This window comes from Rissa tridactyla, chromosome 2 (genome assembly GCF_028500815.1).
Source record: "Rissa tridactyla isolate bRisTri1 chromosome 2, bRisTri1.patW.cur.20221130, whole genome shotgun sequence".
NCBI classification, from domain to species: domain Eukaryota; kingdom Metazoa; phylum Chordata; class Aves; order Charadriiformes; family Laridae; genus Rissa; species Rissa tridactyla.
The window spans coordinates 138,067,464-138,090,039 of NC_071467.1; the positions used below are offsets into that span (position 1 = coordinate 138,067,464).

Consider the following 22,576-nt stretch of genomic DNA (forward strand, 5'->3'; position numbering starts at 1 on the left):
ACTTCATATAAACTTGTTTTTCATCAGGAAATTATTTAATTGCAAAGATGTTTTGAGAGCAATCAGGAGGCAATGCATAGAAAAGGTGTCTGGTTTGGAATGATGAAAAGAGAACGCAGTCAATTTTTAAAACTTAATGAAATAAGGAAGTAACTACCAAGTCAGCGCTAGTACATCAGCCAGCAGGATCAAACGCAATTGATCTATTCCCTTTTTTCAGAAGGACAAGTACCTGCTCTCCAAGGAAGACCACATCCTAAGAGCATTTAAGTGGTAGTCAATATCCCCTCTGTGAAAGCTGCAGTGGCCAGCCTGAGTTAGATCAGTTTTTCTGATGTGAATATACTTTCATATTTAGGTTGTCTTGCATCAGGCGATGACAAATTTTAAGGTTGTGGCCCAGAATTACATCATTGGGTGCACATACTTTTGGATATTTGTGTTCTGAGTTGGGATTTTTAAAATGTATCGATTACGTCCTGTCTTGTGCTTACAATTCAATCTTTGCTGTTTACTCCGTGGGCAGTGCACGTTTCACGCTCAACATTGCCTTCATCCAAGAACAGCAATAATTCACTTGCCCTGTTAACACAACATTTGCAGACATAGTAAGCATTGCCTCTCTATATAAGCAATTTTTCCTGTTGAAAAATCTTGATTTCGCTGAGGAAAATGAAAGGCAGAATTTTCTTTTGTATATTTAAAACATTAATTAGAGGAGGAGAGCTATTGATACTGCCCAATAGGTTAAAATACTTGCGCTGAACAGAGCTGTCACTAATACAGTATTTACATTTACAAAGTGATTTCTGCATGAATGGGATTGTTCCAGGCTGAAAACAACATTTTTAATACCATAAACAAACAAGAGATGAATGCACAAAATGAACCATTTAACAGGGGTTTATGTACCCCCTGTGCATTGTATTTGGAAATGAAGTCCTTAAACTCCGAGGCGGAGGGATTCTCCATGGATTAGAAGAGAGACCCGCAGTCCTTTCAGCAGCATCCTTTTATACAAAATTTGGCACTAACACTCTGTTTGCTTCAGCAAATGACTTCACGCTTTGTCTTTTTAATCCAATTTCCACCTTAATATAGACTAAAGTGTAGTGAAAATTCTGAAAGAGGATGCCTGGAAATGAACTGCGTTAGAAATCTAATCCAGGCGGTAATCCAATCCCACACAGTCAGCTCCTCATTAACTGAGAAGTTTAACCCACAGATAGCTTCCTACAAACCAGCATTCAGCATTAGCTATGACCCGGTATAATTATCACACATCAAGATATGACTCAACAAGGCAAGTAAGAAGCTAAGGCTGACAAAAAGAAGAGGAACAGGCATTCTATTGAAAGCTACAAAAATTGATTATAACACTTATCCCAACTTGAATAGCTCAGATTTGGAGGTTATTACGGCATTAGGTACTTTGCCGGTGCAACCCCTAAGTGTATAAGCTACGCTATTCAGCAAGAGCTTCCTCATTAGCAGGTATTATCTCCTATTTTCTATAGGCCAAAGCACCCATACATACCCAGCCAACCCACAGCAGACAGGAGCCCGTTCAGGAAACCCTTATTCATGTTTTATTGTCATGGAAAACAAGGCTTTTCTAGTCAATCAACATTGCTACTTTTGGTTTTTTCTTCCTTAGACTGATTAGCCACAGGTAACAACTTGGACAACGTCCTGAAAACGACAGACACTCGTGGACTCCAGCGGCTTCTGTTCCAGTGCCTGACCACTCTTCCAGTAAAGTAATTCTTCCTAATATCTAATCTAAACACCCCCTGCCACAACTTCAGACCATTCCCTCTGGTCCTGTCATTATTCACCTGGGAGAAGAGGCCAACACCCCCCCCTCTCCAACCTCCTTTCAGGTAGTTGTAGGGGGCAATAAGGTCTCCCCTCAGCCTCCTCTTCTCTAAGCTAAACATGCCCAGCTCCCTCAGCCTCTCCTCATATGACCTGGTCTCCAGACCCCTCACCAGGGGGTGACCACTCATGGAATATCTCAGCATACCACTAAGATATTCCCATCACAATATTCAGTGCCACAGACCTTTTTATCCTAGCCAAACCAGCATCTGTTCATGGACGTCTCCGTCTTTAACTTATGCCTTGAACAGAGGAGAAAGAAAACGGTACCTCCCCAAACTGAAAGCAGATTTCTATAAACTGATGTATGGCAGCTCTCTCTAGCAACCTTCAGTACCTAACCGTAGCTCTCCTACTTCCCTTCACAGTGGGAAAACACGATAAATGTAAGCCAAGGGTAGGTAACCTGAGTTAATTCTGTAGTCTGGGGATCCACTATTCTCAACTGGCTACCGCTGGCAAGAAGGAAATGGTATTTTCTACCATTTGTGAAGCAAACATATTCTTAATGTAGTTTCTTTTGCATAGACAAACTTGTCAGTTTTACACACTTCCCCACAGAACAGTAAATTGTTCCTTAATAATTTCTACAATTTCTCACAAGATACAAGGATTGTTTATACAGGACATTTCAAAGTTAAGCTGGTAGAACCACAGAAGTGTGTAGGAAGGAGAAGTCCCAAGAAAACGGAAAATACATGTCCTGGCAATATTCTTTCCAAGGTGATTTGAACCGCACTTTGCCTGCACTGGCTCTCAGCAATAAGCTAGTATTCTTGCTTAATGAAAAGGATTTGCACTCCTGGCCCATGTAAAAATACAGGCTCTACCTGTGATTCTCTTTTTCCCGTTGTTTCTCTGACTGATTGAGGTGAGAGCCAAGATCTTTGTTTTGTCTGAATAGCTTGATTAAATGCAACAGAGCCCTCCTCTACTCCTTGGGTAAAGCCCCAAATATATTTTTTCATTTTCAAGCTCTTAAGCATCGATACAAAGAATAAAAACGAATTTTCTCCGTGCCCATGTGATTGTTTTGTTTTGAGCTGATAGCTTTAGACAAAAGCAGGTGAAAATAACACATCTCAAGGCTGTGCCACCTTCCTCCCACAAACTATTTCTTTTTGATGCCTCCTCAACATGTGTAGAACTTTGTTTTTTGGTGGATATTTCACCATCTTCAGCCTTGTTACCTTCTAGCTTTCTAGCCTTTCTACTTCACAAAATTATCATCTTTTAAACCAGGAAAGTTTCTGAAGATCCTTAGGGTAACACTTAAAATCTTCTTGGCGTCCTTTCCTTTAGATACAATCTCTTCTTTCTTTGTTGCTGTTGTCGGTCTACTTCCTTAAAAGAACATCTATCTTCTTTTGGTACAAGGTTAAGGCAGAAATAACAGTTTACCACTTATGGATATGTTCAAGGTGGGATGACTGAGGAGATTTTCCTGGAAAGGAAATAGCTGGCAGTCGTTTTTTTTAAATTCAGAATCATATTTTTTCCTCTAATCTGACATTGAAAGGAATCCAAGAGGAAAAACTGGAACAGGTGCCAGTCTCTCTAAAAGAATTAGGAACATGTTTGGGGACTATAGCGATGTGTTCCAACCAGAAAACCACCACCTGTGGTGTTCATTTTGTAATGGTTGATATAGGCATTGAATATTTCACTGACAAATGTAACTTTCAACTCATTCATCTGTCATAAAGACCTTTAAGCCAGGAGTCCTGTTTTCTGATAGGGCATATATGAAGTGTTGTTCAACCTCTGTTAAGCAACTTCTTGCTAACCTTCTGTTGAGCAACACACTTTATCCACCTCACCAAGAATGACTGGAAGTATAAAAAATTAAACATTTTAGACAACAGGATATAACACAGAAGTTAATTTTCCATCCGACTAGGTGTTCATCTTTTTTGTCTGGTTTCTTTTTTGTTTTAAATGACAGTCCACCTGTCTATTCCATAGCCAGTAACAACAGTTGCCAGACTTCAGCCCTGAGAGGACTGAAGGAGAACTAGTCCATGACTAAATCACTAATCCTTGCTTAGCACCATCCAGTCACTACTCATTCCAGTCTTTTATTTTATTTTGTTTCTGTACCTGGAAAATTAAGCTTCCAGTCTTTTCATGCTAAAAGAACTGTCAAAACCTGAAAAATTTTAGTGGGGTTGGGATGAGGTGGAGCGGAGAACTCAAGTCGCATTGTACTGGTCTATTTGCTGGTCAGCTGTTACGTCAGCCATTGCCCCTAAATCCTTTCTGGACACAGTGACAGATTTCTATCAAAACTCTCATAAGCCAAACTTTTAAATATTTTAGAACTCCAACTCCCATCACATTAATGTTTCATAAGTCTGAAAAAAGATTTAGATTCTAACAGTGATAATAGCAGCTTTTGTCTCAAGTGTTACAGATTTTTCTGAGGAATACAGCAGGTTGTAATCATATTTCTATCAACTGAGATAATTTTTGTAACTAACTTTTATAGATAAAACCATCCTGCTTTCACCATGCCAGATGCATATTCCCCACTAATCCAAAAATGTTAAATGCATAATTGAATTTCCTTTCCTCAGGGCATCTGATTTCATAATCCGTGGCAGGAGAGGATAAGAAGAGTCAATTGACAACAAAATGTCATGCCTGTTCAGACATATGAAAGGCCAGATCTCCTCAATAGCTTGGTTTGTGCATCATTCTCCTGCTTTCTACATTAACGTTTATGAACCAGTGATCTATCAAGCCCTGCAAAATCAAGCAGTAGATATTCTGCAGTTAACAATTTTTTTCATAGCCTGAGAGACGCACTCAAGCATACACGGTCTAAGAAACCCCTAGGTATATTCCTCCTGACTGTCTCCACTGAAATACCACTTTCAAACACGAGATTGTTGACTTGCTGAAATTTCTAAGCCGCGCACTTAGAGCAAGCTGGAAAGCTATTACGAAAAGAGCAATATGACTTGACTTCTGACCAGTGGCAGGCTTCCTTAATGAAGTTTTCCGGTGCTGGAAGACGTGAAGCAAGCTCCTCACAGAGTATTGTGGAGATGTGGATTCTCATGCTGAAATTCAGAAGCCACCACCAGTCAATTGAAGTCTACCAGGGTTTGCTGGCCTCAGAAGTATTGCTGTATAGTTGAAAAGTATGAAGTATCAGTCCACGTGCCTGCTCAGTCTGCCATGAAGGCATCATACTTGTTCCGCAATGTAGGCAGGCTGCCGTGGTTCTGGAAGGGATGAAGACAACCATTTCCCAGTACTTCTGTTCCAAAGCACAAAAAGCTGACTTGTAACGAAATCAATTCATCTAATGTATCCACTTCCTTGGAACAGAAGGTACTGTGGCTTTTCCAGAGTGAGAAAAGCCTCTACTATATGCAGCTATACATATTGGTGGCCTGATACCTTTTTTGTCTGACGAACTTTTCCAAGGCATACCAGAAGCCAATTCTTTGAAAGACGTGCTGCGAATGCTACGTTGCTAGTGTGCCTCTTCATAGACAAAGGCCAAACGCATGTGACAGCCTAACATAAATGCCTGATTTCCAACAGGCATGACCTCACACTTCAACACAGACATATCGTCATATAGTATCTCTTATACTGAAATAGATATTTTAAAGGAAAGAACAATGGGCTGTTGTGAATTATAAGTTCTTAGCACGCATTTGATTGTATGCAAGCAACTTTAAGCTCTAGATAGCTCTCCAGAAGCAGACCCGTACAGATGCAGACAGATCGATTTTCTGGAATGAAATGCCGAGTTTTATTGATTCTGAATTGTGTGTTGTCCACCTATTCAAGGTTTATTTTCAACACCAAATGTCTTCGTTTTGAGTAGCACAACACTGAGAGAAAAGCCTTTATCCTAACAAAAGTTTGCAACCTCACTTAGGGTAGTTGGTGGAAAATGGAACAGTTCAATCGACTCCCTGCCTTTATTACTATTAATTTACTCTGATTCTTCATAAAGTAAGAGGACCGAGTGAATCTGCAGGACAAGATCAAATATAAATGGTTGTCTGCTGCCCAGAAAATAACAGTCTTTCCAGTAGGATGCTGCTTATGAATTGAATGTGTAGAATTTAGAGATACAAATGCAATCAATGCCTTTGCTTCTCTCTAATAAGCAGTGGAACCTAACAGTCAAAGGAGGTTCTCATCCCCCATGTAGACAGCTGTTTGGGTTGAAGTACTATGTTACTTCGAGACCTCTTGAGGCGGCTGACCAAAATTCAGCATGCGTAAACAGCATAATCTTAAAAAAGATGCCTGAAAACCTGAGTGAAATATGAGCAAAGCTAAGCAATTAATTTCTATGTGGTTTGATATAGAACCGCTGCTAATTTCAGTGACCACGACTCAGATTCATCTTTCCTGCATTTCAGCTGTCTGAAAGTTGGACAATTTGCTTACACAAGATGCATTTGGTGGACAGCAGAGGGAGTGCCCAGAACATAACTCATCGCCCTTATCTTCCACACTGATTTTAGGATGGGACAGTGCAACAATTCCCTAATACATATGCTAAAAACATTACGGCAAGGACAGATGGCAGGCAAATGGAGTCACCCTTAACACTTTGTTTCTACAGAGCGCCCATCCAAGAGTAAATTCCACTCTGTCTGCAAATAATGACAAAAGGTAAAGATTCAGAGTCTGTAGGAACTCAAAATATTTACAGAAGGAATTAGAACTGAAATTGCGAGTTTCTTTCAAGACTGATCATGCAGTATTAAACAAGTTTTATTGCCTTATCATAGTAATTAATTTTTGTTTCACATTAATGACATTCTTATCATGGCTAAGATGCTAATGCAATTTGACAACAGCAAATACCGTAAGATCACTTGCCTTATTTATGCCACTAGCAGGGACAAACGCATAGCTTTACAATAACGACCTTCCTAACATATTAATTGCTTCCAAAATGCAGGACTGCTTCTGTGTTTTTGCCATGGAAAGGAAGGATTCATTCTCACATTGCTTTTTAATATCTGATTTTTTAAAGAAAGCAATTATCAAGTTTCTAAATTGAAATGTTGTGTATACTCATAAAATTATGTTTACAGAAGTTTCCTATTAAATACATGCCCTTACAAAATCTTCCGGCTTGTCTCAACATCAACGTGATGTCATACCAATGAGTGATTAAAGCGAAATTTATTGCAGGAAAAAACCACACGGGGTTCAAAGTAAAATTCTCGTATACATCAGAAACACCCAAGACTTGGTTTCACCTTTCGACTTACTTGCAAGAAAAGCTGTTCCAGGCTGTGATGGAGGCTTTGGGCCTTTTGTGGATGGGAAATGTCTCTTCGGACCAAATGCCTTGGGGAGCACCTCTCGCAGAGGACGCGCGCGCTCCAGCTGCAGCTGGAATTACGGAGCCAGCGGCCGTACGCGCGGGAGGTGCTGCTGCAGCTGGGGCTTGGGGAAAGAGCGCTCACAGGGAAGGCACGAAACTTAACCACTCACCCTTGAATGGGAAGCGGGTACACTTCTCCCCTGGCCAGCGAAAGGTGGTATATCACCCTTTAAAGTACTTCACATCAAACAGTTTTAAAAAATACTAAAGGGGCAGCTGTAAATTCTGCAAAAGGGGTGCAGGGTTTTGTCACATACAACTTTTCCCTTGCACTATTACCTCACTACAAACTGTACCAACACTTTCCTGCATTTTCTTAAACTGGAAGCGTTGCTGAAAATGTGACAAGGTACTGAACCATAGTATTTGTGTATAAAATGCTTCATTACAAACATATTTTGAATTCTAATTATATTCTTATTATCCCGATGACTTTGCTATGTATGTATTTAAACATAATTATATACTGTGATATGCACCTCCCTTATGCTTACTGCTAAGGCTAATTTTAACTAAATTAAGAGTTCATTCAAATATACTCGGTATACATGTATTTCGTGGGTTTTTCTGGCAACTGTATTACTATTGTACAAAAAAGCGAAGTGCTACCTATATCTTAAGCTTCTATAACAATAAAATGTGTACCTTTAGATTGATACTAAATAAGCATCATAATTTGTTACCGTGTTCTAAACAGAATGTCTGCAGAATTATTACAAAGTTTACCGCAAGCTTGTTTTAACTTTCACTTGACCTTCACTTTTTTTTTGAAAAGAAGGTTTTCGTATTCATACATATATTCCTGTTGAAGATGGGGTTAAACTTGTCAGAAGCATTTTAATAAAATACTGAAGACCTCCTTTAATTTATGGCAGATATATTTTCAAGAAGGAAAATGCTGATATTATCTTGGTTATAAGCTCGCTGCTGAAATGATTTAGATATTCTTCTCCTTTCACACAGTATCAGTATAAAGCTTTTCTTTGCAGGCAATGAATTATAGTTGACACTTCAAACCTATTCTATCAGTATCTTCTAGCTCAGAAAAAATGAGAAAACATAAATATTTATTCTATATATACAGAAGAGACACAGGACTCTGATAAAAATGATCCATTATGGAATGATGAATAATTGTTACATGTGTCACACTTAGAACAGCAAAGGGCAAAAAAATTTGCCACTTTCTAATATGAGGATTTGAGGTTATTGTGTAAATAAAAATGCAGTCATTCTATCATATTGAGCCGATGAATGTTTTAAGACCAGTGACTTCTGATGACATTCACTTCATGACTACATGGATGATGAAGCTGCTTGATACAGACCCTTGGTCTGATTTGATAAAGTCCATTAATGATGTGCTTTAAAGGCAAAATATTTATGCAAACAGCCTTCCATTTTCCCAGTTTACATGCGCAATACTTCTCTAGCTTAAGCTTACCAATTAATAAGGCTAGGAATCCATTTGTTCCATTAAGTGATCTGTTCCCTGTCTTTAGTCTTGTTTCTATTACTAACTTAAGTTTCTGTATTATGCAGAGAAGTAGAGGCTATCATAAACTGCTGAGTAATACACTCTGTAGGAAAAAACCTGAAATTTCCAACGATTTGAAACAATATTATCAGTCTTATAAATTATCAGTCTTTCATTTTAAAAAGCACAAGCCCCTCTTATTAAGTGCAAACCGTAGCCGAAATGCAGTAAACAGAACTAATATAACTTGATTTTTAACAAAAAAATTATCCACAACATCTGGTTTTACACTAGAAATGGAACCTCTTTGAAGTAAGGATCTTTTTTTTTTTTTTTTTTGATCCAGTGCTTTTAACCATATAGCCCTGACTGCAAAATCGAAATGTATTCACAATACAGATTATGGAGTTAAAAATAAATACTCAAAATGACAAGCTCTTGGGGTAATGTTGCCATGAGAAAACTACAATATATAATTGAACAGAATTATTTGCTGATTTATGTTATGGGAGCTTCACAGACTGCATCATAAAGCTCCCTTGCTTATTAAATTCAAATTAAAATGCATATTGATTTAAATTAAACTAGCATTAATTCAGTAAATAAAATTCAGGAAGTTCTAAAGTTGTAATACTCTGGAAAAATAGGTTAAGCCATCTTCTCAATGTGCTACATCTGTATTAAACAGTGAAATATAAACATAGATGCTAACTTAGCAGAAAAAAAAAGAAAAAAAGAAAAGAACAGAAACCGTACCACGTATGCAATATTGCATCTGAAAAGTTTTAATTTTTGACATATTTCTTGGCTTCACCACTCCGCGCAGACACTGTCAGGTTAACTTTTGGCATAGGGAAATAAGGAGCTGCACTGGGTAACAACAGATGTTTATCTAGCCCAGTTTCTTGTTGCCTTCAATGGCCACAGGCCATTGAAGGCCCAGCGAAGACTGCAAGATGAAGGCAAGAACAAATCAAATTTATCCCTATTAGTTTCCAAAATGAAATGTTATTAATAAATACAATAACCTTTGAGATAAGGAAATTCCACCTGAAATACTTAGTACCGTAGGAAGAATTTAGAAAACTTAGACTTTCGGAATAGTAATATTATTTTAAACACCGTTATAAATTCTTCCACCTTTCAATCTCAGATAAAATAATTCAAATAAAAGTTTATTTTCAAATTTTCTCTAAGTGTTCAGTGTTTCTACATGAGACCTTAAGGAAGGGATGGAGGGATAAAATGTATCCGCCATGGCATAAAGAGAGATTTTGCACGGTGCCACACTTGCGCCAAAGGAAGAGGTTTCCTCTACTCAATCTTTCTCACAGGAACTGAGGTTGGGTTTGATTTCTGGGAAGTTTTTATGTTTTTGAATAACTTGGTGCCTGTACAGACACTGAAAGCTTTCTCAAATAACAACATGACTTCAAAATTGGGTTATTTTTACTCTGCTGCTTATCAGGCGAAAATATGAACAATGGGGCCTTTTGGATTATCTACATGCTCTGAATGACACTGCATCATTTTTGCCTCTATCCCCATTTCACATACCACCCTTGAAACTATAAAGAGGCTGTTAAAACAAGCAACATTTTTCAGAAACAAACATCTTAAATTTTGCACAGCATGCACATACACAAATTATATTCTATGGGTGACTCCATTTTTAAATGCTGACTTACTGAGATCTTTTTCCCAGAGCTAACTATATAAATAAAGACTGTCAGAAAATGAGAATAAAAATAAGCACCTAAAATGCAGGAAAAAGTTCTCTGCTCCTTTATGTTCCCTTTCTTCATGCTTCCTACTTTTTCATACCTTTTCTTCCGTTTTGAGTATTATGCCTGCCAGATTCAGAGCTACATTAGAACAAATACGCCCTTACTCTTGACTTTGTGTTTAATTTTCCACACTTCTCTAAGAAGGTATTTTCTAAAGGCCTGTCTTTATCCTTCTAAACTATGGATATTTATCTTCATAATACCCACTCTGTGTGACCAATATTGGATTAATTGAGTTTACCTATAGTGAGTGCCCACATGCAAAAAGTCTGTCGAAAATTTGGAGAAAACTGGAGTCAAGTAAAATCAATGGTTTGGAAAACGTACAGGGAATAATACTATTGTAATTCAATTGTACGGATTTAAGGCAACTTTCTACGATGACTGATCATTTAATTAGATCTCAAATTTAATTTTTTAATCTACCCCAAACTAGAACCTACTACTTAAATTTACTCTGTTTTTGGAGAGAGGATGCTCAGGTTAGAGTCCTAGATTATAACATGGTTCCCTCTGTTTTGTTGAATCCAAACCAACAGTGCCATTTTTCCAACGAGCAAGGTGCAGTTACGCCTCTGCGCACTAATAGTCTAAAAAGATTTCTTCTGATAAAGATCACGAAAAACGTCACAAGGATGCAAGCACATATATACCACTTTCTGTGCATTCCAACGCCTGCGGTTCATGATTCCAAATCACAGCCTAAATTTTGTGTAACTAATCACCTGTCTGAAAATATTACAAGTAGTAATTGATCCTAATTTGTAGAAAGAAGAGCAGGATTTTCATTAGTTACAACATTAAGGAGTAGCTCTTAATTTTAGTCAACCTCCTGAACAACCCAAATATGAGAAGCCCATTCCTGTGGGGTGAACTGAGAGGAGAGCTATAAAATGAGGAAAAAGCGCTCCTTTTGAATGGATAAATACAGAAAAACTGCCCAATACACTAAAGCCAGAAACACTAATGGGTTTTTGAGGGTTATTTTAATTTAATTTTTCTAGAGCACTGAAATCACAATGCAGTCTCACTCTCAGCCCTGGACCATTTAACTGTAGGCAGCCACTGAAGAGGGAGGTTGTGCTCCATGGCTCCTGTGGATGTCACCCCATGGTCTGCCAGATCAGCCCACCAAACCAACTCACTCATCTTCTTGTCCAAGAAGACCATCAGGCGGGCTGCGGGAACAGAATCATAGAATCATAGAATGTGTTGGGTTGGAAGGGACCTCTAAAGGCCATCTAGTCCAACCCCCCTGCAGTAAGCAGGGACATCTTCAACTAGACCAGATTGCTCAGAGCCTCATCAATCCTGGTCTTGAATGTCTCCAGGGATGGGGCCTCCACCACCTCTCTGGGCAACCTGTTCCAGTGTCTCACCACCCTCATTGTAAAGAACTTCTTCCTAATATCTAATCTAAACCTACCCTGCTCTAGTTTAAAACCATTGCCCCTCGTCCTATCGCTACATGCCCTTGCAATCAACCCCTCCCCAAAAGACTGCCGTTTCAGCAGCGGCGTGGGCTTGGGCTGGTGTAAACTGACTAAGGACTCGCTCTGCTGGCTACTGACCTGCAGAGCACCTCCAGGTCCTGTCTTAGCCAGCAGTGAAACACATTCCGCTAGGTTAAAGCCTAATCTGCCCTGAAAAGCACTCTGCAAGCATGTTTCTCACTGAACTGAGTGAACTGGCACAATCTATGGAGGTTTAGACAAATGATTTTGGCCAGCTAGGTTGTGCAGTCGGCATATCTCCACCTCTTTTGCGTATATGGAGAATACAGAATAATACCAAAGCGGTCCCTACGAGAGGACACAGAAGTATCTTTACTGACAGAAGGTGTGTGCTAATTTCCTGTGCTGACTTCAACCAATTTGCACAAGAATCTTACCAGAGTAAAACACATCAGGACTGGATAATGGGTAACTAACTGCCCAGACACACTGCTCGTCATCATAGTCCAAGTCTCTCTGAATTTAACTGTATTTTCAGTAACATTTTCACGGTTTCTAAAACGAAGCCCGTAACTATAGCATAGAATACATACTTCTGGATATTCCAGGTAATCTAGAGGTTTTGGGAGGCTAAAATAGCTGAGTAGCCACTTTGAAAAAAAAAAAATTATAGGAAAACTGTTCACGTAAGAAGGATTTAGCAGGTCAATGAGGGCTATCAAAGATAATGGTGTGTGTTAATCTACTTCACAGTCTTCAGAAAATACATACTTGGCATTAACATAAATTTAATTTTAATTTACTGTTAATTAGGGTAGATTAATGTATATATAACTATCACAAAAGTACACATTAATAGCAAAAAGAGCCGTTCTCATAAATAACACATCACTGATCCTACTGTGCTAAAATATTAGGTAATACAAACTCTTCAATGTCTAAATATTCTGCTTAACAGTGAGAGAAATTTACAGAAACAATACTTTGATGAAGGAGAATTGCGACACTATAGGGATTGCACCGCAGTTCAGAGATAACCCTGAAACAAGTGGGTAGGGAAAAATCTATATAACCTACGTTATTAATGACTACTGACTGACCTCTGCTTATCTTCACTACCTTAAAGATGACATTGAAATTTTCAACTCTGCTCAAGCTTCATTATCCAAAATCTAGACTCTAATAACGTAAAAGGGTTCTGATGATATTTTCAACCTGTCACATTAAAATAAACCAGAAAATTTCTGACATTATATATCACCTAAAAAAGAAGATCATTGCTTTGTTCACAGTGCAATGTGAGGTCTAATATTTACACTGCCTACAATGACCAGAGAACGTATTTGCTTAATTTTTCATTCAAATATTACAGATAAGAGAGAAGATAAAAAAAATCCCTCAGAAAAGAAAGAAAAAAGAACACTAAGAGCGTGTACAGAACATACTGAAGAAAGGAGTTACGTTTACTTTCCTCCAGGAAAGAATTTCCATTGTGTTTCACGCATGCTGCACAGCAAATGACAACAGTAGCTTACATGGCATCGTGCCGTGCCATGGCATGAACACCTCAGAACAATCCAGTCAGAGCTGAGCAGACAGTGCACACAGGTACACCGAAGTCCACTGACATCAGTACAGCTATCAAAACATACAGCAGGTGGAAAACAGCCTTCAACTTGTACAACTTGCTGCTATATTCCCACCTAAAGCTTGCTTAATTTTCATTTTTCATTCCATTTTCCACTCTCTTCCTCTAGCCAAAAAAAAAAAAAAAAAAAAAGAAGAAGATTTAAAGCAGGTCATTTAAGCTGAAATCAAAGCTGTTGTTTCTTCTTAGAATATAGCTGGTTGTTTAACGCTCTATAACACTTTAAAGTGGCCAAATATAACAACATGTTCTTTTCAAATTGAATTTACAAAAATTAAAACTATTTTTTTATGAGCAAGGTGCTAAAGAAGAACAACATGTCTTAATAAATATACAGTAGCTGTAATTTAATTGTTTCTTCTGATCCTATCCATTTTAAGGAATGTTTCAGATTTCTTTTTTTTTTTTTTTTTCAAATGAAAAAGAACCTAGTATGATTCAAGGAAAGATTTTTTTTTTCCTCTTTGAAGGAATGAATTTCCAACCTATCTGTATTCAGAATATGAATAGAAATTTGTACACAAGTGAGTCGAAATGACACTGGCTTCCCGTTTTCAATGCTGCTATTTTTCCAGAGAATGTACCCACAGATCAATGACCTTTTCATGTGACCTGGAAATGCCAAAGAATAATACCTCAGGGAAAATAATGTTTTCACTTGAGTTAAAATAATACTTTTTATAAAAGAAAGAAAATATGAAATCCTAACTTCACTGAAGATGCCATCCAGAAAACCCATATATCTGGGGAAAAAAAAATAGTAGAGAACTAATGATTGTTCAGACAAAATCATTTCAAACTAAAGCCATGGTAAAATTAATGAATCTCACAGATTAATAAACTGCTTTTTTGGCAGCATTTATTGTGGCACGTTTGTGCATGTTTTGCCATTTTTCTCTTACTTCTTATTCATGACGGCTATTTGGAATTGATGATCTCCAGGGTACCCACCAGTGCATACGAAGACTGATGAACACGCCCCAGATGTTGGAGTCATGAGGGGGGTCTCTCCGTGCACAGGATCTGTGCCGTAACCCTGAAGCGCTTTCCTGCAGCCAACTCGCAGGCACTCCTGACAGCCGATTCAGCTGCTGGAGAAAATTCCAGAAGTGTCCCCTTTCCCCTCCATCGCTGCTTGAGAAAGACATTCTTACGCCGATGTGCGAGTACGTACATTTGACGGGGCACTGCTTGCTGCCCTGCGCTGTCTTTCAATCCTTTCCCCTTTTCTCTCCCCAAAAGGAGAGTGTGGTATCAGATTATAACACTTACCTAACTTTTATAGTCTGCTTTTCTCTGTAGTCCATGTGTAGACAGTGGTGTCAGTTTCTGAATTCAATTATTCGGGTATTGGGGAAAAAAACACCCACAACAGTTATTTTCTAAAGTTCTAGCACGTTTTTTTAATTGCTTTTTGAGATATGGCTGCATGTCAAGCAATAAGAGAGAATACTGCCGGGATTCTTAGCTTTTGACATTTTTAATTGCCTCTGCTTTGGTTATTACACAATAGATAATTTCGTCATCTAAATATAATGTATCTTTGTAAAATCCTTTAAAATATGATTTCAAACCAATGAATGCCATTTTCTATTTGCCTTTAATTTCCTCTCAATAGTAAGTTCATCAGAGTGTAACAATTAATTAACTTAATTAAGCTAACTTAATTATGTTCTTTCATAGGTCAATATGTAGAGCTACTCAGATTAATAGCAGAGCTTGTAAAGTTAATCTTCTTGTATAATGCAAATGATGCCAAGTCATGTATTAAATACCTTCCTGAGTAACAGATGATATAGGACTGAATGTACTTTAAAGAAGGGCAGAGACTGTGAAAAGGTTAAATAAAGAAAAATGTCTTGGATTTGTGGAAATTTTAAACAGACCTAATTCATTTTTTAAATTAATAATGTTCTAAGAGGAGCCCTCGTTCTGTAAGGCCATTTACAGCTTAAATATACATAAATAAATTTTGACTTCAGAAGCAGAACTGCGTGACAGCGTTTTCCAACCACCTTGCGACCTTTACGTTTTGTTATTAAGAAGATTACATAAAACAGCCAGGTGAAGAGATTAGATGGAAAATATGAATTCCTAACTCCAGAGCATTTCCATGCTTACTGTATTTCCCAGTTTATTTTGCAGAGGAATCACTTCAGTAGTCAAAGGTATTATGTTCTCTTCTCCGCTCATTACTAATTCACTTTTAACACTGTTAGACTCTAAGGCTTTTCAGGCATGTGGCTTAGCACTTTTGTTATGAAATATTAATGGGAACTTCAGTAATTGTAATAATTACTTGTAGAAGCATAAAAAGTAAAATCAAACAAATCTCCTGAGTGCCAAATGATCTGCATAGGTGACTCAACTCCCCTGTTTCGATAAATGAGACTGATGGTTGGAACCCACACTTCGATGCAAGGAGCTGGATTACGGGCCAAATGACCAAATTTAAGCCAAGTAACCAAATTTCAGTCTTCTCTACAATGAATCTGACTTAGGTCCAGAAAATACTCTAAATGCATAGCATTTCTAGATCTGTAATCTGTCGCAACTCTTTGTTGCCAGTCAAAGAAAACGAAGAGGAGGGGTACAATAAATAATCCATAGGGTCCTTTGAACAGGAGTGTAAAGGAAAAGGCTCCCAAAATGTGAAAATCATGACTGTTCAGAAGTTTTAAAACCAGAATAAAGTACTAACAAATGCACCGGAGGGATCAATCCTATGTCTTACTAGGGGATGGATGACACGCAGATGACCTAATATGTTTTCTTCTTGTTAAAGTATGCCATGTAGTGTTTGTGGTGTCGCACAAAACGAACATCCTGATCTCAGTGTAGCAGCAGGTTCAGAGTACAAATCAGCCTCTGACAAAATCACAGCCCTACAACTTCTGATATAAAGGGGGATTATTCACCTACGATACAGGACAACTAGTAAATTATCACTTATGATTTTTCATCAGGAAACAGTCTGCTAGATCCATACAGCATGGGAATTTCCGGTGACTTTCTGGAGCAGGAAAGCTCTTCAGAAGTTAAACAAAAAAAATTTAGTGTTCAAGAGTAAATACACAGTCCAACCCACTCTGTGTGGGTAACTGGATTTCTTTTTCAGTTAGCAGTGTGTCAGGAAGAACAATTTACTTACAGCAACAACAGTCTGACACAATTCTGTTACATGAGTCCAAGCTAGCAGATACACAGAACAGAGGGAAAATACTGTTATGCCTATGAAATTGAGAAAGGAATGCACAGCCTTTTCACTAGCATAAAACCTTTGCATGTATACATATAGATAGATATATAAATGTATATTTTCTCTAACGTTTTCTTGTGTTCTCTAAGAGCACAGATCATCTGTCTCCCTGCCAATGCTTATTCTATATGATGATTGAGTTATTTTCTCAAATGAAAGATGTTGGTGATGGAAATCTAGTTATTTAACAGTCTTCTAATAATAACAGATGGAGAAAATATGACATGTGCATTATTACAAGCTTTGCCATGGAATTCTTATTCAATTATTTCAGAACATGTTACATCACACCTTGTTTAAAAAGCCAATACCTCAGTCTAATAAAATAGCATAAGGATGGATTGGACGCTCTGCTGAAGTTTATAGCTTTGGGTTTTTAAAAAAATTCCTTTTCTTACCAACTTGAAGCGGCAGCAGGACTTGTTGGGAAAGGTTTTATCCAGAGACCAAGGAAGAAAGATAACTCAAGAAACGAAAGATAGTATCAGCTGCCAATTGTGTTCATAAAAATTACCAAAAGTTCTCTTTGCTCATGTATGAAATAATGCAGATGGCTCCCCCAGATTTTCCAAGAATAATGCAAAGATTTTAACACTGAATTCTATAAACCTTTTAAGCTGCCTGTACCATACTTATGACTAATGGCAGATGACTTAAGTGTGGGACACATCTTTTCCTATAAAACAAAACACTATACCTCAGCTGTGCATTACTAATGGAAAAAAGTCTGTGCTCTACCCAGATAAACTGCAAGCGCTGAATGTCTAATAGTTCAGAGACAGATTAATGGGAACCTATCTTAATCTTTCTTTAGTTGAGAATCACAACGCTTTACACAGCTTTTATAGCTTTAATACACCACTCAGAAAGCATCACAGATATATAAGCTATTCATGTTCATATGCTACCATCACACGATTAATATTTTACCCTAAAATGCTCCAGAACGCATATACATGCTTTTTTCCAGGGGAAAGTAGGGGGTTGATTGGTTGGTTGTTCAATTCAACTTTTTCATCCAAGAGAGAGAATGGCACAGCATTTCATCCGTATCTGTACTGCTTTGGCAATGCAGCCATTCAGAAAGAACAGCTCTGTTAGCCTCTAGGCTTACACTATTAAAACATGATTAATTGATTTCCACAGGACTGGCGAAGGAAATTAATACACATAACTCATGTATTTCTATTTTACTTCTAATTAAAGAAGAGGATATGCCTCTTACGAGCCTCAGGTTTAAGGGAACTGTTAAAACTAGTCTCTTCTTACTTAGATAACTGGCACCGCCACTCCCCGTACATTAAAGTGCTGCTTATAAGAAATGGTATCGAGATACAGCCCACCCGTCCTGCTCTTCAGCCACTATATGAAAAAAGGAAAGCAAAATCACTTTAACAACAAACCTTTGCCTTCTTCAACATCACTGTATATGCCTCTAAAGAACTATATAAACACATTTACTAAATATACTGCAACTGCCAGATGCACAATGAAAGTGCCCACAAAAAAACAGAGTAAGGGTCATGAAATCTAATTCATCAGCCTTTCAATTTTATCAAATGATTACAGTGTTATTCAAACAGGTGTATCTGTACATTTAAAACATTTTAAAAGTTCTGAGTCTTAGGTAATCAACACGTCCAGAGAATTTTCTTTCATCAGTTCATGGTAAAGAATGTGTGATATCACACATATAATTCAATGTATTTACTCAAGCCATACTAACAATAGTGAAGGTTTGAATTTTGAAATGGTTGTGGGGACAAAATTCCTATTTTAAGCATTACTGTTGGAGGGAAGCCACCAAAACAATATAATTTACTGTAACATTCTATGAAAAGCAGTGTTATTCTACAGTTTCCTAAGAAACTGCTAAGAAGGTCTAATGAAATGACACTGAAATTAGGACAGCACACACCTGTCCCCTTTCAATTCATCATTTTTTTCTTTTAATTCCACTTTTCAATTCCTATTCTTAAAAAAGACAATAAATATATACAATATTAACTCATCAATCACACAGGACATTTCCTTATTTTAGTATGGAAACTAATTAAATCATTCAAGCATTCAAATCGATAAAATTTAAATTTTATTGAGGATTGCATAGCTTTTGAAAACACAGAATAAGTTATCTTTCTAACGCTAAACACAATTTGGTTATTTTATAACCCAAAGTGTTTCTGCATCTGAAATGCACTGATGAATACACACGCTTTCCCGAATCCTTCACAGGTACACAAATTTCACAGGTATCCAAATCTAAACCCAACACGCTAATTATTTCTGCAGTGGCTTTTGTCATATGCGACGTAGCTGGACACTGTCCCGATCCCATGCAGAGTTAAATCTGATTTTAGAGCATGAAAAGAGGCTGGGAAGAAGGGAGGGAATAAGAGGAGCGGATGCCATGCTGCCTTCCTGTTAAGTAGAAATCAAAATTCAACCATCATTTCTACTAGGAGGAACAACTGGACAAGCAAAACAAAGCCTCATCTGAGTGATCAAATGACATTCCAGAAAGTTAAAACTAATGACACAAATAACCAAGTGTTAGATTCAGACTGGCCTATCTAAGAGGAAAATAAATTGTAAGCAGGAAAAAACTATGGTTTATACAAATTAACGCAGTCACTCATGGGATTTTCCTTACTTTTCACCTACTAGAAATTGTTCTCTCCTCACATTTGCAAGTCCAAGACTCTTTTTGAACATCACTTTCCAGATCTTTCTCAATTCTCCTCCACCTTCCTGAAATCCTTAGTCTGTTAGCCATTTTACCTTCTTTAAAATTTTCTCCTATTTCTCTTTTCCGTGGCGGCATTTGAGCTTTTCTGTAACAATTGCCTTCTCACCAATACTGATGGGTTGAACATGAGACATAAATTATTATATAAATAATGCATCAGTTATCAGCTGTAGTTAATTCCAAATATTAACTCATTAAGCAGATACTGAAAGAAGATAAAGGCTTGATGTACCAGGAGACTTCAAATAACATAAGAAATAATAAGGCATGAGTTGAAGTAAAGCTCTGCAAACACTTTTTTTTGTTTTGTTTTGCAAAAGACCTGTTTTTAGGGTGTAATTCACAAACGTTTGTTTACCGTGCTGACTTACCCATGCGTAACTTAGATGGGTTGTTTCACAGTGGGTTCTGAATTTGGAAATTCAGGATACTGGTGCTCCCCTCTCAAGGTTCCCTGCAAATCCAACCACAAAACTCTTTCTGACTCACCTCTCTCTGTTTTTATATAAACTGCAGTAAATATGATTGAAGAAAGTCTATTTCCCTTATAAAATACATATAATACTTTATGACCCCACATTGAGTGAAACAGCTTCAACATAAACTATTACTGAGGTATTTCTTAAAATTCAAAGGGTATATTTCCATCTTTCAATTCTCTGAAGTTTCCTCTCCCCCAGAGTTTAGTTGGTTTTATTCCACAAAGCCAAAAACTGTATACCCATCTTCCTCTCGGTTGCCTTTTACTAACTAACCACGTTTCATTCCTCTTTCTGCAGCACTTATCCTCTATTTTTAAGTATCACCTGTGATCTCAATATTTCTCCAGTGAACTAAAATAATCTGGCAAAGCTGAGACTTCAGAGGTGGAACCCATGGCCCTCCATAGACTAGAGGTCCCTTTGCTACTGAAGAATGCATACAAAAGTATTGCTAAAAGCTCACATTACTCCATCTTCAGGACTGCTTAGATGTGAGAACCTGGCTTTCTATCTTAGAATATGTGGTGATACTCCAAAATAAGTGAAGTACCTATTTGGTCTTAATCCAGAAAACACTCTTAAGAATTCTTCTGGCCCTGTACTGCGGACTTCCCTCTTCTTCAGACAAAGTGACAAGACTATCAGAGGAAAGGAGAAATTCAAGAAGGTATTTGATAATTATCTAAAGGCTGCACTAAGAACTAATAAATTGCACTGTATTTCCTATGGCTAGTATCGCATACTCTCCTTTACTGAGAAGATTATAGTCAAAAGAAATCTGAGAAAAAAGCAGGAAATACTAGTCTTTATACTAGCTGGTACTTGCAATATCTTTAATAATAACATCTAAACTGTTTGAGGAAGCCAAGGTTAATAACGTTAAGGCTACTCCAAATAAAGGACTTCCTTCTTGCAGGAAGGGTTAACTTAAGGATAATAATGGTTCTCTGAAAGGATGACTGCCACCATAAAACCAAATTCTGAGTCTGAATTCTGCAGACAACCTCTCCTCCAGGTATGGCGTACTGTGACAAGTATGCGTTGCAGGGACAGAATAAAACCCAAGTCATTGGCTACTTTATGGAACTACCTTACAAGCCAGTACCTTTTCTTGTAACGACAGGGACTATGGACTTCTGATCACACTACATCATTAGCACCTCATATCATTTTTTGGAAAACAAAGGCACAAAAAAAAGACACAATATTAGCGGGGGTCTTTCCTTTGCACAAGCCAGCAGTTAGCCGTATTTAAATTTAATGAAGGATGACAAAAGCTTTACATCTACCTATATACCTATGTACAGATTCTACTTCTGACTCTTTAGTGTCATAAAGTTTAATTAGCCAGAATCTAGTGGGACTCCTGTTACTGTCACGGCATGGAAGACAGGAACAAGAAAAAATACTTCCCCAATCACTGATAATAAGCAACAGTATCAAAAAGGCAGCAGATGGAATGTACTTGGCATATAGGTACTGAGATTTAACCTCGTCTTTCATGTTGTTGGTATGGGAGGATAAGATTGAGCTTTAGCTTTAAAAAGTCTCTGCTATGAGTAAAACAACACTAAGCATGAAAAACAGAGGCAAACGTGTATCCCCCAACAGTTAAACTTGGAAAAGAATAGACACAGAATGTCCTACCTCTTCTGGACGTTTCTGTGCCACCGATACAAGCTCTTCAGAGCTACTTCTTGAGGTAGAGGGTACCACGTTACCTGGGGCCTCTGAGACCACCTCATTTGACGGCTCGGAGTCCTGAGGGCAACAGAGACAAATAGACCCCTCAGCAGCGTGTTGACGTGGCACGCCAAGAAAACGAGACTTTTTAGAGGAACTGCGCTCTAAGCACAGACAGAGAAATTAAAAATACTTGAGGTCTAAAACTCTACTCTTTTTACTCTGGGCAACTTCTTTTACTCCAGAGGCAAAAACATGCATCACATATTTTCTCTTAAAACAGTAATATTTTCTTCACAAAAGCATTATCAGAATTATTAAATAGCTATATAGCATTTCAGAATTGCAAAGTTCTGAATAAGCATGCTTGTTTCGCCCATACCTACCCCTGCTCCTGAACTGCAAGTGAGGGAACGTTACATTTCATCCCCTTATTTAAGATGAAGGTTTCTGCAAAACAGCTGGGACCATGCTAGAACAACCCCCCACAAATGTATTTTACCAATCGCTGCAAACCAATATAGCACACAACCTGTTAAAGTTAGAAAAGTTAGTAGACTTGTCTATTAGTAACTTTAACACTACAGTAAAATAAATAAAATAGTTAAGTAGTTTACATTCTGTTTTCTAAAGTACCTTTGCAATGCAACATGACTAGAACAGTCAAAACAAAACCCACTGTAATACCTTCACTGCTTCACACAGTGTTTTTGATAACTGCATAGATTGAGATATTTTACTACTGAGAAAAAAATCCATTAATCGGTACTATCTCTACTATCCTT

The 22,576-nt window shown here is 37.7% G+C and overlaps 1 protein-coding gene across 3 annotated transcripts in view; it reads right to left on the reverse strand.

The window, feature by feature from the left end:
- PHF14 (PHD finger protein 14) overlaps positions 1-22,576 on the reverse strand; it is a 168,114-nt gene that overhangs the window by 13,449 nt on the left and 132,089 nt on the right. The window contains exons 18-19 of one of the 3 annotated variants that reach the window (XM_054190892.1): positions 21,756-21,869; positions 19,998-20,080 (exon numbers count right to left, since the gene is read on the reverse strand). The exons of 1 other annotated variant lie outside the window; for it this stretch is intronic. In XM_054190892.1, the coding sequence (XP_054046867.1) occupies positions 20,009-20,080; positions 21,756-21,869 (186 nt within the window). In that variant the 3' untranslated portion in view covers positions 19,998-20,008. The remainder of the gene's footprint in view (positions 1-19,997; positions 20,081-21,755; positions 21,870-22,576) is intronic. One more of the 3 variants, XM_054190891.1, reaches the window with a different exon arrangement.